The sequence below is a fragment of the Falco cherrug genome, chromosome 5 (assembly GCF_023634085.1).
Source record: "Falco cherrug isolate bFalChe1 chromosome 5, bFalChe1.pri, whole genome shotgun sequence".
In the NCBI taxonomy this organism is placed as follows: domain Eukaryota; kingdom Metazoa; phylum Chordata; class Aves; order Falconiformes; family Falconidae; genus Falco; species Falco cherrug.
The window spans coordinates 35,906,898-35,922,146 of NC_073701.1; the positions used below are offsets into that span (position 1 = coordinate 35,906,898).

Here is a 15,249-nt window from a genome sequence, read left to right on the forward strand (position 1 = left end):
TCATTCCTGGCAGTTGGTTATGTTTTGCAAAACCAAAACTGAAGTATTTAATTCTAGCTGTGGTTAAGCAGGGTGGTGGATTCTGAATGACTTGAAATGGGCTTGAGTGTTAGCCAGTTCAGTGCTGCTGACAAGTTATGCTTTCAAAATAGGATTAAATACCTGACAGTTGGTAGGTAATGGGATTCATTTTTACGCATTATATTTAATATTCAGGAGTTATTGTAGGATTATCTAATCATTTTCCTTAAACATGCTTGTCTGTGTTATCTTAGTTCTAATACAAGAAACTAGTTTCACCACATGTTTTCTCCTAGTTATGAATAGAGACTGCATTTTTAGAGCTTCCTACTGTTCTGTTGTATCTCATAGTAGGAAATTCTGTGCTACCTGTGTTTACTGTTTCTCCAGATTTGGGTGGGAGGTTGAGGGGGAGAATTTGAGGAAAACATTTTCATGATGGCAGCCCGTTCCTTTCAGTTCTGGGCACCTGGAATATTTTAGTGCTCTTACAGAGGCAGTTTGTGAGGTGACCAGAAAGGAGGTATTTGCTGTAAGTAAAGAACTTGGTGTGCAAATGTGGGAAGATGTGCAGTACTCTAAAAAGTACTTGAGGAAAAAAGCTAGTCTAGGAGTCCTGGACAGGATTTTGTGCTGCTTCATAGATCCCCTAACCCAGCTAAGCAGATTGCTGCACTTCACTATATTGGTACTAGAAATATATACAGAATATTTTAGGGGTTACACTGTACATGCATACAGTTCTGGTCTGTCAGGGTAGGACTTAATAAACGTAAGCCAGGAGTATGTAGGTATAATGAATTGTTTCTGTTATTGCAAGATAATAGAGACTGAGTCTGATCTTTCAGTGTGCCTGGGTGCCTGAACTAATAAGTAAGTGTTGTAATTAGCTGATTAATACTTGTTAAGGAACTATCATGGTTCTTGGAGGGAAGGGAGAGGTCTCCCCATTTGTTCTGTCAGAAGAATGGTGCATAAATTGTGGGTGGGTTGTTTGTTTTTCCTTTTCCCTCCCCTCTGGCTACCTAATCAAACTGTGTCTGCTTTCCTGGCTAAAATTTTTCCAGTGCACTCCAGGCAAGTGGATTGATGCATCCTAAAGTCCTAGCTGCTGGCAGAAGTAGATACATTGAGGATTTAACTTGGGAGGACTGTATGCATGATGTTTATATTCTGTTCTGACCTTGGTAGATGCTGAGATTCTCCTTGCTGTAACATCTTTGCAGTCCTACTCAGCTACAGGTCAAGTTGTATCTTTAACCCAAACTGTTTTCACTGGATTCTACTCATGCCATTTTGACTTCGCTAATTAAATTGCTTTAGAAACATAGGTCTAAATTTGTCAGAGTAATAGGAGGAGGATGATCGGTCTTTGCTTGTCTTGTATCTAGTCAGATACATACTGATGGGAGGCTTTTTTCAATTAGGGATTGGAATTCATACTCCATGAATAAGATTCTGTAATGAGATAAGACAGATTATTGGCATAATTAGTAGCAGTTCTCTCTTTTCCCGTGGAGATATTAGTGGTCCATAAGCATGTGGTGGTTTGGCTGGAACTTCGGATGCTTTTGCTGGATGCTAATGCTAGGGTATTTCAGTATCCAGCCTGCAACAGCCCCTTTCTAGGAAAAGCTGGTTTTTGGCCAGCTTGTGCAATATTTACAATTCTCCAACTTCAGATCCTATGCTTTGAAAAACTGCAGAGACACTTGATTAGTCTTGCTTTTTTGGCCGATACACTTATTGGATGGAAGTACAAGTCAGAAAAGCATGATAAAATGCGAAGTCAACAACAGCCTTTGATTCCACCTATAAAGTACTGTGTGCTTGACTGCATAGATTAATAATAGTGTATTAAATGGCATGGCTGGATATTTCTAAGATGTTTTAGACAGGTGGATGATAATTTAACATTTATTTGAGGAATCAATTTTTCTTTTTTTTTCTATTCTTTTGGAAATTAATAGGGAATATCGAAAGCTTAAAGACAACAGAATGGGTTACTTTTAGCTCCGCATATAATTTTCAATAGATTTCAATAGTAGAAGTATTTCCTTAATCTCCTGTTTAATGAAGCTAGGTAAATGCAGCTTGCTTTACTTAGTTTGCTAAGATGAAAGCAGTGTTTATTTTTTTCAGGGAAGGAAGTATTATGAAGTGGTAGATGTTACAGCCTCTTACTCATTTCAGAGTATGCATCCACTTATTGTAGTAAATAATCAAGAGTTTGAGTTTTATCAGACTTCTGTCTCCAGTGCCTTAGTTTCTAACAATGATTTAGAATGCCTTACCTGGTAATATTATTCTCAATTTAGGTATGAACTCTAAGGTTGCTAATACTTTTAGGAAAATATCACAATATTAAGGTGATGATGTACTTAGTATAGATTTTTCACTTGGAAAACTACTTCACGGTGATTGACTGAGCATGTTGCACGTTTGCTTTGACAGTGCTTTGGCTTGTATGTACATTTCTGGATGAAAAACAAGCATTTCAGTTTTGTACCTATACATAGTAATTAAACAGCTAAAAAACTGTTGTAAAAAGGATAATATGATGGTGCATAGGGAGAAAATTGCAACTTACTCCCAAACAAACAGCATTTTCAGCACGTATAAAATTTGCAATGCCTAGTTTAAATGGTGACATTCATTTTAGGAGGTATTGCCGTTATACCTTTGAGGAAATGTTAGCTGGGTTTTTTTTCCAAGTGGTTCCAGTGGCAAAGTTTACAGAAACTCTAATAGTGCCTAGTAAATCCCTGGGAGGGGAATTTCCTGTTCAGTAGCAGTTTGAGGTTTCTGTTTTGCAGCACTATGCAAGGTACATTCTTAGACTTCAGTGTCAGGCCTGTGTCTATAGTATTTAGTGAGGATTCAGAACAAGCTTGTAAGCCAGCAGACTGAATACGACAGATTACAGGTATAAGATACCTCTTAAATGTTTTGGTGGGTCACAGTATAAGGATTCTTTTTTTTTTTTTTCTTCCTCAAAACTGATTGTTGGTCTAAGTTATGTGGTGGTGGGTGAGTAAGAAGTATGCATAAGTGATAAAGAATATTGTTTTTAAAATTTTCTCTGAGGTAAAGACGCATTTCCTGCAGTGGTGCAAATTCATTCTGTAAAAACCTAAATTTCTAAAACTTGAGCCTAAGGCTCAGCAAATAAATGCTTTTTGCAATATGTAAATTTCTTGCCTTTGAAGAACAAATTTCTAGACTGGGGTGGCTGTTTAAGTGGGAAAACAGTGAGGAGAAAGGTACTTCCTTCCTTAGCTCTAACCCGAACTGTAGCTCTTTTCCTTCATCTCCCCAATACTGCATAAGTTATGGGGAAGGAGGAGGGAGAAGAAGAGGGGGCTGTATTGCTGCTTTTGCAATTACAATCTTTTGTTTACCCTATGTGATTTTATTAAAATGAATATGGCTTTTTCTAAATGTTTTGGGAGTAAGGGTTGCTGAGCTTTGGATACAATTGACTTTTGTCTTTATATGTTTTTTATCTACTAATGCCCTCAGTTGCCTGACCTTTACATTATTTTTTTTTAATTTTTATTTTTTTTACTCCTTTTAGGGTTTCGTTTTTGCACTGAATGTAGCCAGGACGGATCCTTGTGGGCTTTGGCAGCCCTTGGAAACTGTCAAAGGTAAGAATCAACCAAAGTTCAATATTGTGTTCTTGAAAGTTGGAGGTGAGAAGATCCCTACCCTATACGAGTCCTTAACCATCTATAGGATATGTTGCTGTTTTCATATACTTTCTAGTGTGCTATTTCCTGTGGGTTTGGGTGTAAAGTTTTTTCTGTAACTGCCTGATGCAATTTGTTTTTGTCAGCTAAACTTTATGTGTATGTTAGTTTCCTTTGAAAATTAAATAATTGATGATGAGATTTTGAAGTCATTGAAATAGGTAAGTGATTAGCTCCTGCAAGCAATGAAGTTGCATTCAAATTTTGTTTACCTTCTGGATGCTTTTGCTTTCATCTCAGTACCTCTCAACTCACATTTAAAGTGACAAAAAATATTCTGTTCTTTTTCTGTATATTAAATAATTGCGTTGGTTTTGTACATTCGTAACAAACTCAATGTAATGTAAAGCTGTAGTAATTATATATAATATGGCTAGACCATCTTCTAAAAATTAACACTTTTTTGTCTATGTACTTAGATAAGGACTAATGACTGCAGTCATGTATCAATACAATTGTGTCAAATAAGCAGTCTCATTTAAGGCATAGTTCAGTAGAGTATTGCCTTGTTCTGACTGCTTTGTTTTGAGTATGCCGTGTATACAAGATCACAATCTTTGCAGAACGCTCATGTGCCTGTTCAGCTTTGTGCATTTGTGAGAGAGTTTGGGACCTACCTTCACTTCTGCTTACTGTCTGTAATGGTGACAGTTCAGACAGCCTTACTGTCCTTCAGGGGTTTTCCAGTAGGCCATATCCAATTTAGAATTTGGAATTCACGGGAACCACAATTGGTTTTACATTAATAAGTGCTTATCTTGCAGCTGCACTGTTCAGAAACTTGAAATATTTTTTTCTTCTGTATTAAATGAAGAACAGTTTTCCTCTTTAGTCCATATTTGATTGCTGCTGGCAATTTGAAAAAACCCAAAGTATTGCTGTATGAAAGGCTCTTGTGTTAGATAAGGTGTTTAGTTGTAGTGGTGCCTGTTTGAACAGCAAATTTGAAGACATTTGGCTTCCTGCTTTCTCTTGCTAATGAGGACTGTGTGTTCCTGAATGGTGCACCTTTCTACCTCGAGGAAAATGAGGCCTGGAGGAAGTACCTTTTCCACTGGTATTGATTTTTCAGGCATTTTATGTATGGAAATTTGGCTGAGGTTTTATTTGTCAGAGTGTGCTAGAGTGCAGAAGTGAAGAGATAGTATCCATAAGGTCCTCTGCACTGTTCTGCTTACACTGAATTTATGACTGGTAGCTGCATCCATCATCCTGATATCACTGAATGAAATGTGTACATCTTCTCTGCAGAAAGAGACAGAACATAGGATTAAACATCAGACTGGATTGTCCCAAAGCCGTATCGTTTTATGATAGGACAGTATTGTAGTAGGCGTAAGAACTGCAGCCAGTTCATATTAGCAAGTGTTTTTACCTTTGAGAATAGATTCTCATCACTGTATGATAAAGAATTAAATAAAAATTGTTCATACCTTTAGACATGCCATATCATATGTGGACATAGCTGTGCATTGCTATTTGTCGGACCTTCCTTGGAGTCCTCACTTGAGCAAAAGTTGATTAATTTTTCTACAAAATACCAGATGAATGAAAAGATTGGGGCATTTCAGCCCCATCTGAAGTAGTTCTGGTGGGTATATGCAAGAACAGAAAAAGAAGATTGTCTTTTGACCTTTTCCAAGAGTGATTTAGTTGATAGATGTTGGGTGTGTAAATGGGACTGTCTGTAAACTTAATGTATTTTTATCCCTTGAGAACCTGGCATATCACATAAATATTGGAAATAAGTATATTTTGGCATTTGGCCTTTTTCCAGTCCTATAGGATGCTAGTACAAATTCTGATTGTCCACCGTCTGTGTACAAAATTAATTACCCTGTGTGTGACCTTCAGCCCTCTGCTTTAGAAGCTAGCGAGTTGAAGAGGCGGTGACAACAACGTGGAATAATTACATTATTTCTTCACATACTGGCACTTCGTTGGCTGAGAAGTCACCCTCAGTTGTAAATGACTGCTAAAAAAACTCTGTCACAAAGGTAGTTTCCCATGGATTTGGGGAATCCCCAAATGCCTGCTTTTGGCAATAAATAAACTTGAAACGCAGCACACTTGTGCCAGTAGCCATGGGAATGAAGGATTCTCATAAGCAGGAGGAACATAAAAATGATAGTATTGAATTAGGCTCATAGTTTGTTGCCTGATGTTTTGTCTCCTGAAAGAAGCCAGAAGCAAATGCAGTGGGGAAAAAAATACAATAGAAGGGTAGTGCTTAGCGAAACTTCCTCTTGCAACACGTCTTGCAGTCTGTGGTTTAGGGTCTTCCTACACCATCTGCAAGATTTTTTGGTGGATTTTCTTTTCACCTTGTGACTTTTTTCCAGTATATTATAGGGCCTTTTAAAATTTTCACCTTCTTGCTGTCCCATGTGAGTTCACTCTGAGCATTGTATGAAATAGATGATACTTGCTTTGAACAGTAAAGCTGATAAAACATGAATTACGGGACAAATGAAGAGCGAATAAACTCTTTTCCTTCTCCATGACATTTGCTTTTTTTAGAGATTTCTCTCTGTTTTTCCATTTCCTACTCTGATCTGTGAGCTATCAATAGTTCCAGCACATTTAGTCTGTCTTCTGTGGGAGGTTGCTTATCTTTGTTCTTACAGCCTTTCCATTTATTTATTTTCTAGTTCTGCTGACTTTTTTCTTTGAGATGCACTGGTTGATAGTTTTTTGTCTTCTCCCAAGAGTAATATATAAAAATTGGTGTCCAATATTGCCACTTTCCATTCCTCTGGTAGAGAGTGATATCTGAGAAGATAAACATGGCAGTTTTTCAGAGGTTCGTATTTTAGTTTTTTCAGCACCCTGAATGAACAGCGGCCTGTCCTTGCAGTGGTCTTGGCCTGATTTGACTGGTCTTGGTTTATTTTATAAGCTTTTATAACGGTTCTGTAGCTCAAGTTGATTCTTGCTTGTTTCTCTGATTTGAAGCCAGTTTGGTGCCACAGCAATCCTTCTGGCCAAAGCTGTTTTAGCCATTAGACATCAGACTGTCTGTCTAACAATATGTGGAGCTTCTCAATTACTTGAATCTGATACTGCAGAATCATGCTGAGAAACTCCCAACTCCAGCAGCTCTGGAGTGGGTTTCAGAAACTCAGTGTGGTGAAAGTACCATGGACAGGGACGGCTCGGCCTGTCCTCCCCTCTGCTGCCGAATAGAAGACTGCCTGGCAGGGAGAAATACTTGTTATATGTAGGAGCATCTTGGCATAGAAGCATGATACAAATCATCCTTACCATTTGATACCTACAATTTTTAATTATATGCTGCAGCCAGAATATTTGGTGATGGTTTGGGTGAGAGTTCTGCTTTATTCTCACTCCCTGTTCCACAGATAAGGAAATCACTATGCTGTAAGTCTTCACAGCTCTTATACTTTGCATGAGAATATATGATGCTACTGAGCATGACTGCTTGGGGGTTATAAGATTTAATCAATTGTATGTTACGGTTTGTAGCTTCAGGCTCTTTTATGTTTGTAGAACATATTCTTCATTCCTTGTGTCAGCTTTAATAGCCATGAAAGATGTTGTCTACCTATGTATGATATACAGAAGACATTGGCAGTGCAGGCAGCCTTGCATTATGAACAGGCTTTAACCTTGAAATTGAGGAGGTGCGTATAGATGAACAAATTCTGAGCTTTCTCTTTTTGGCCTCATTACTATTTGCACTCCCAAAGTTGTCAGTTTCCATGCTTGGAATTGCTGCTGTGAAGATGACAGTAGAGTTAATCAGGTCTGTAGCTGAGGTGCAAAAATGAAATGGAGAGACTTTAAATGGATTTTAAATGCTGGTACAGCTGAAGAGTTACAGCATCTTGAGAGGGACAGCTGTTAAAGGCCAATGGCTCTTGGCTTTAAGTTCTTAACTCAGTGTGAGCCCTTTCTTTCTACATACCTGGAATGTTATAGATCTGCTGAGAGCTTACATCTTGCATTTTCGTAGTGACAGATTCCTGCTGAATTTATGCTGGTGTGTTTGATCTCCTAAATTGATTAATTTGATCCATTACCTCTGAAAGATGGCTTATCCTCTGGAGTGGAAGACATTCTGATCTTTGTAAACAAAGTCTCCTTAACTCTATTGCATTCTGCCATAAGTTACTTCACAATTCTAAGAATGGAGTTTGGGGTGTAGATTTTGTTCAGTTGGAACTTTACTGACACAGTCAAACAAATTTAAAATTATATTACCAAGTAGTGTTCAATATTGGAAACAATGGGAGCTTTTGACCTGGGTTAGATTAGAAATGTTAACCTAAAGATGGATGACTTCACAGCCTAGACTCTATTTATTTCTAGACTGAAGTCAAGCAACAAATTTTTACAACAAGAAATCTGTGGGATTATTGAAAGTCTAATAATTTTTCAAACTAATAAGCTTTATATTGTAAGCTGAATCTGTGAAGCTTATATTTGCACAAAAGCTATTTCCTAGTAACTAATAATTGCTCAGCACTGGTCCTGGTGATTATTCCTTACTGACTGTAGCTTTAATGAGTAAACACAATGAATACATTAAGTACTCTGCAATGACATATTTTAAGATTAAAAAGAAAGTGTATTCCTGGTAGTTGTTTTTTTTTCTCTTGAGTAGAGTTATGTCTTACCCTGAATAACAGTTGTCTGTCTTGTTTGTGTAAAAAATATAAATTCAGAGAATATGTGCAGAATGGGAACACTAAAGGTCATAGCCTAGAATTGTTATTTATGTGCGCTACAATCTTACATAACACTGTTAAAGGCAGAAAAATAACTTTTTAATATATATATATGTATCTTTTTTATCTTTTAGGCAGTATTTTGCATTTCTGCAGAGCTTTGCACAGATCCTGTTCCCATGCAAACTGATGAGGGAGAAATACTGGAGGAAGGCAGTCCCAAGGTCAGTGAGGTAAATGCCACTGTGTTTTTGAGGAACAAGAGTTTGTTTGTTTGAAATGGGGGATACATGGAGTGAACGTTGCTGCTGGTATGCAGCATGCAAGTAAATAATATTTAATACCCTGGAGATATTTTAAAAGTAAAGTTTTTAAAAGCCTTTAGAAAGACAGGCTTTTTTGCTGTCTACTAAGGATTGGAGCATGGGTCTTTGGGCACTCTCAGGAAGGAAAGAGGAAGTTCTTGTAAAGAAATACTAACCTTGATTGTATTCCATCTGTTAGAACTGGAAGGGCCTATCAAGCTTTCTGTCCTACCTACCCACCCTCTCACCTGCCCTAAAGAATTAGGCATATGGGCCTTTAGGTGCATGTGTCAGTGTGTGGGGGTTACTGACTGATCTATGTTCAAGGTGTTCTGCTTCTTGTTTCCTTATACTTGCCAGTATGTGCCTTGTTGTGAGACTGGGTAGTATGTTGCTTTGAAAGGTACCTCTGATTTTCAGCATACCTTGTGGGGACAAGAGGCTAAAAAGTGTGCTGTTGAATATAATGTTGGTTGTGTCCTGCTTTTTGCTTACTTCCTGAAGATGCAGATATTGAGTCAGTAATCTGGTTTGCATAATGACATAGTGATTATCATATTCTTCAATAGGTTTATAAATTTATTATATAGTCCTGACTATCTCAATGAGTTAGTGGTAGTTTTGCAGCTCATCTGTTTAAAATATGGTTCCTAAATTTCATGAAAATATGAATCGTTGTTAGCTTGCTTGTAGTTTTGTGCAAGAGGCTGGCTGAAAAAGTGAAAAAAGAAAAAAAAAGAGGACTAAAACTAAAATTTGTTGTTTCTTAGCTGGAGCTTTTTTGAGAGGTGTTCTAATAGAACAAAACATTTTGTAAGCTGTAGGCATCAAGTTAGGAGGTGATTAATTATTAGAGAAAGGATTTGGCAATTGTCCGGCATGTACTTTAGGAATTGTGTTAATTTTAAATAGCTTTGAAGGAAGGCTCACTAGATTAGGAGCTGACAAATGAAAACGTGTCAGTGGATGTACCTGCAGCCATCCAGGGTACTGAATGCATCTCTTGACAAGAATGTAGTTACAAGGTTCAGTGGGGGATAGAAGTGTGCATACAAACATCATGGTGCAATTAATTACTGACTTTATTAGCATGGTTACTGGTGCTTAGTTTTCATCAAACAGAGGGATTATGTGTGTGTGTGTGCATATTTGTGTATATATGCACAGGTGTCTGTGTGTATATATATATGGATATAGAGCTTTCATGTTTTGTCTGTGTGGCAGGAAGTAGATTAAATTAACTGTCCTGTGAAACTTACTCTTTTCCTCCAATGAAAAGTATGCTTTTCTTTGGTATTCTTAATTCTGGGTGTAGTGGCAAAGATTGTATCTCTGTTCCAGGATGAGATGTTCAAAAAACTTAGTGTGTTTAAATTTCAAAACAAATCTTTTAGACTTTGAGTACCTCAGTGTGTGTGCAGTATTGTTTTGCAACAATTGTCATTTAGGACATGTGGGAGGTTTGGAATTGTGCATTTGGTTTCAGTGTTACTAATTGAGAGCTATATAGGATCATATTAAGCAAAAAAGATTTATGACTACATTTAGTCCTTCTCCGCATCCTGTGGTGTACAGGACTACACACAGAAGTGTATTTTTCAGTGTTTCTTCAGTCTGTAAATGATTATCTTCTCTTTCCTGGTCTCAGGAGAGCTTTATAGCTATAACAGTGGAAGGATTTGTCCTCTAAAAAAATTTAGTGAAGTATATTCCACTGTATTGTATATCATTAAATTGTGTCCTTAATTTACAAATGTTTGCATGCTCTAATGAGCCATTTTCATAAAGGTACATTTTTCTAAGAAATATTTTTAAGACTTCAGTAATATAGTTCATTTTTTTTCCTTTTGTCAGGACTTTTTTTTCTTATCCTCCACCCCTGCCAATTCCTCCAGGCAGATGACATGAGTTTTCTGGAAGAAGTTAGTTTTGTGCTTCAAAGACACTAATATAACTAACCATTCATTCAATATTTTATTTGAATCCTTCATTTCTCCCCTTTTTACTCATTCGAAAACACTAATCTGTAAAGAAAAGTTAAATATAATATAATTATTTTTATGCTTATTGTTCAGATCATTGGATCTTTTCTTCTGTGTTTTTCTAGTTTGTTTCTATTTTTTTAATACCCATATTAAGTACCAGCAATCCTTTTGGACCTCACTCAGTTTACACTGTGTTCTTAAAAGTCCTATAATTTACCTGTTCTTTTGCTTTTACTAGAAATTATTTTTTGAGCCTGTAAATGATATCTAAATAAGCTGTCATCTTCCAGTGTTTTATTTCCTATGAATGTTCAGGAAGGACTTTGAACACTTTTTATGTTAGCATCTCCTTTGAAGCTCTTCTCAAACATTGTAAGTTGAGTCTGCAGCTCATTGGTCTTATGAGATTAGTAATGCTGATTAATGCCAGCAACTTCAGTGACAATAAGTTTAATGATATCATATATGAGATTAAGATTAAGGCCCCATTTGTAGAGTTTGTTCTGAATAATTCATTTCTAGCCAAAAAGAGATTTTGACATATGATACAAAGAATGAAATTACTGTTTATGGTGATTCATAGCATCTTTTATTGGCTGCCTCAGAATAATTATGAAATAGAAGTGGGCAAGAATTCTGTCTTGAAGTCCTACAAGACTGAAGAGATAATTTCAACAGCAGTATTAAAGCTATCGTTGCAAAAGGAGGAAAAGATTGTAGAATTAATTTTTATACTTTTTCTATTTGTATCTTAAGATACAAACATAAAATAACATAAAATGTAAGATAAAAACCTCTTTATGTTCAAAAGACAAAGGCCCAGGCCTACACGCTTGAATGCCTTGTTATCAGCTGCACTAGAAGCATTTCTGTCGAGGGGTAAATGACCTTACTGTGATTATGCTTGGTACTTTTTCAGAATGCAAGATGCTCAGGGCTCTGGTAGGTACTTCCCGAAAGTTCAGAAGTTCTCTCTTGTTGAGGCCAGAAAAGGGGATACCTACTTTTGGGCCTCTTGCAGAATGTTCCTGTGATCATCTGAATTTAAATTGAAAAGCACTTGAGCAAGCAGACGTGGAAAATTGTCTTTAGACTGTAGCCGATTCCCTTTTATGCTGAATTAGATTTTGCCAAGAAGGGTCTTTGCCAAAATGTCACCTAACAGTCACTTCTGACACTGTCTTAAGCTGATTTCAGGCTGAAAATCGATCTGTCTTATTTTCTGTAAGTATGCATTGAACTTGAGGGAAAGAATGTAAATACATTAATGTCTAGAGATATCTTTGTTATATTGATATCAAAGTGTTCTGTCTTCATCGCCATGAAAAGATATGCCCATAATTTATCTTCGTAAAAAGTAAGGCTTACCACATGAAGTTCAGTATCTCAGAGTGTTAATGACCTCACTCCAGAAAAACAAGAAAGCCAGAGGGGTCCCTGTTGATACATATTGCAGGAAAAGCAGTGGTTAGAATAGTAGCCTCAGTTACCTGAGACTGCAGATCCCATGACCAGTTATCAATATTTGTTTCCAGAGGCTTCCCTTTAAAAGGAAGTTTAATTGATAGAAAAGATGTCACTCTGCTTTTTACGTTCTTGCCCAGTAGCATGGGAAGAGACAGTTTGTTAATGCTGTCAGCAGTCCTAACCCCTAAGAAGCCTTGCTGCTTCTCTTCTGGAATCACAAGAGTATAACCTGAGAAACCAAATTTATTGTAGATAGAGGTATATCTGAATGAAGTATTCTGGAGTGTCAGGGATGGCAACAGAATCATCTTTCATGGAGACACCATGAACGTCAGGATATAAAGATCTGGGTACTGCAAGAATTGATTTTCTTATGGTGCCAGTCTGAAAATAACCTAAAAAGTTATACATGAAGACTCCGTCACACAGTGGAAAAAAAATGATATATCAGGCCTTATTCCTTGTAAACTGGTTTTGTTCTGTAACTGTTTCAGATTTTCTTGCATCCTAGACTGTATAGTATTCTAAGATACCAAGCCTTGAAGAAAAAATGAGATTTCTTTCTGTTTTTCAAAAAGAAAAAAAAATTGTGCCTCATGTAGAGCTGAGCAGGTCACTTTTAAGACTAAATATTTATGTGCTTTGAACTACTGAACATTACATGAGGTATTATTAAAAAAAATTTTAAAAGGATTAATAAAAAATCCCTGCAGTCAGGCATCATGAAGAGTGATAGTCTTGGTTGACTCCCCTCAACCTGGTGGCACTGATACAAAAGCTGGCCTTCATGCTTGCCTCTGCCACTCTTGAAAGGAATGACAGAAATCCAGTAGCAATTTCTTGGTAATTAAACTTAAGCAAAGTTACTGATGGACTCAGTCCTCACTTTAGTTTATTTCTCCCACTGTTATTAATACATACCTTTTTATTTAATTTTGTAATTTTAAGGGGTTTTTTAATATTGTGGTAGTTGAGTTGTGCTCTTGTTCTTCTTAATTTTGTGTATTTGGGACGTTTCTACAGTTCTTTCATTTAGTTTTTTGGCAGCATATCCTTTTGTTACTCATTGGATTGCTTTTCAGCAAAGTCTGGGTTTTGCACACGCTCTTTCCCCTTTCTACATCCCTGCTCCTTAGGCTGCTTTCGGAGAAACTTACTGTCTGGTAGTTTTGTTGCCAGGTTCATCTTAATGGGTTCCATTGTTTGATCTTGCAGTTTCTTCCTTGCTGTCAGACTGTCAGAAAATACTCTTTCTGTTAAAATGGCATCAACGTGATAAAGACAGCTGGCACCTGTCAATGGTATGCTTTTGATTCCAGTAATTATCTAATATTAGTGCCACAAAGAGGGAAAACAACCTGTACAGAAGTAAGATTTTTCAAATAAGCATAGAGTTTTAAAAAACATAGTTATTTTTGGCAGATGTAGAAGTCTTATTTGACAGGAATATTGGGTCTATTTATCCATACAATCTGTTGGTGAATATCATATAACGAAGTATCCTGTCACTTAATAAAATAGTTGGGGGACAGGGTGTCTGGTTTCTGGCTTTCCAGGGTCTACCTTTTTCTTCCCTTCCTTAAAAAAAAAAAAAAAAAAAAAAAAAAAAAAAAAAAAAAAAAAAAAAATGAAATCTACTTGGAACCCCACATCTTCTACTGTTCTTTGGATTATGATTTTATTTTTTAATTATATTTTGTGGTAGTTAATTTCCCACTAATGATTATTAGTTTTTTTCCACTAACAGCCTTGGTACTCTGAAAATACCAACAAGCACTGAGCTTCTTGTTTGTGGCTGGTTTCTTTTCAGCTGTTTTTATCCATCTGTTAAGGATTACTGCACAGACAACACTTTATTTCTCAGTTGTTCCTTTGCTGTAAAATACTGCAGGAGGAAGCTAAAATTTTATGCCTGATTTGAAGTATTTTTAGATTTCTTTCAATATTGGCAGGACTTTTGAGCTTACGTTGCAAACTTCTTTCTCAAAATAAATGCAATTAAGAATTTTCATGTCAAATGTAAAATTTCCCCTTCCCCTCCTTGTTCCTTCATATTTCAAAGTAAAAACCTATGAATTTGCAGGGAGGGAGGGGCTTTGACCTAAGTAATTTATAGAGGGGTATTTGTGAATCATGGTTTTGATTCAGTGTTGTAGAAGGGAATGGAAGAAAGATAGCTAGTTCTGCTCTTTTAATGCTTTGTATGGTAAAAAGTCTAGGTACACACAATTTTGATGAAAAGTGTGGCTGCGCAGGATTTTTAATAATGCTCAACTCCTAACAAGTTCAGGAAAAGGGAAGAGATTCTGTACTATATGGTGTTAGATAAATGCATTTTTATTCAACTTTTTTGTTAGTGTTTATAGAAGTAATTTTTGAACTGAATAGGTAGTCAAGAAATTAGGCTACTTTTCCATACTCTGGTGGCTTTTTCAAAACCACTGACACAAACACTGAGGCTTGTCATGTTGTTCAGTCTCATTGTCCAGTGCCATTTACTAAGCTGTCTTGAGGTTACCTGTTAATCCTTGTTTTATTTCCTTGCAAGTTGCTGCTCTGTTCTTATTTGTCAATATGAATCTCTCCCTTACGTTATTACCTGCCTGTTCTCATCCTGGTTAATTTCCCACCCTGCCCCTCCTCTGTGTCTAATTGCGAATTAGTATTTGCCTTCTGTTTATATCACTCTTCAGAACTCTCTTGGCACTGGCTATGATTTTTTTTGTGGTGTTTTTTTTGGTTTTTTTGTTACCCTGAAGCATTCACACAGATGTGATGAAAAGGTTAAAAAGTATATCACACTTGAATGTCTAAGCTCTTGCTTTTGTTTCATATATGTTGAGAATAAAGAAACATAAGCCTGCCTGAGTAGTGTTTAATCTGTTAAGTTACATGCTCTTATATTTATAAATAGAAGCTTAAAATTCAGAAGGAAGGTGTGAGGAGGGAGTGTTGCCAGTCAGGAGGTATCGTTCCTAAAATCACAAGTGTTCCACTAACGGTGTTTGTGGGTAAGTTATGCTCAGTT

At 36.7% G+C, this 15,249-nt stretch overlaps 1 protein-coding gene across 10 annotated transcripts in view; it reads left to right on the forward strand.

The window, feature by feature from the left end:
- Nucleotides 1-15,249, forward strand: part of TNRC6B (trinucleotide repeat containing adaptor 6B) — a 153,536-nt gene that overhangs the window by 18,417 nt on the left and 119,870 nt on the right. For 6 of the 10 annotated variants that reach the window (XM_055712653.1, XM_055712634.1, XM_055712639.1 and 3 more), the window contains exons 2-3: nucleotides 3,599-3,671; nucleotides 8,599-8,697. In XM_055712653.1, coding sequence (XP_055568628.1) covers nucleotides 8,654-8,697 — 44 coding nt within the window. In that variant the 5' untranslated portion in view covers nucleotides 3,599-3,671; nucleotides 8,599-8,653. Of the gene's footprint in view, nucleotides 1-3,598; nucleotides 3,672-8,598; nucleotides 8,698-15,249 lie in introns of those variants that run through there. The other 4 variants (XM_055712638.1, XM_055712635.1, XM_055712637.1 and 1 more) reach the window with 3 other exon arrangements.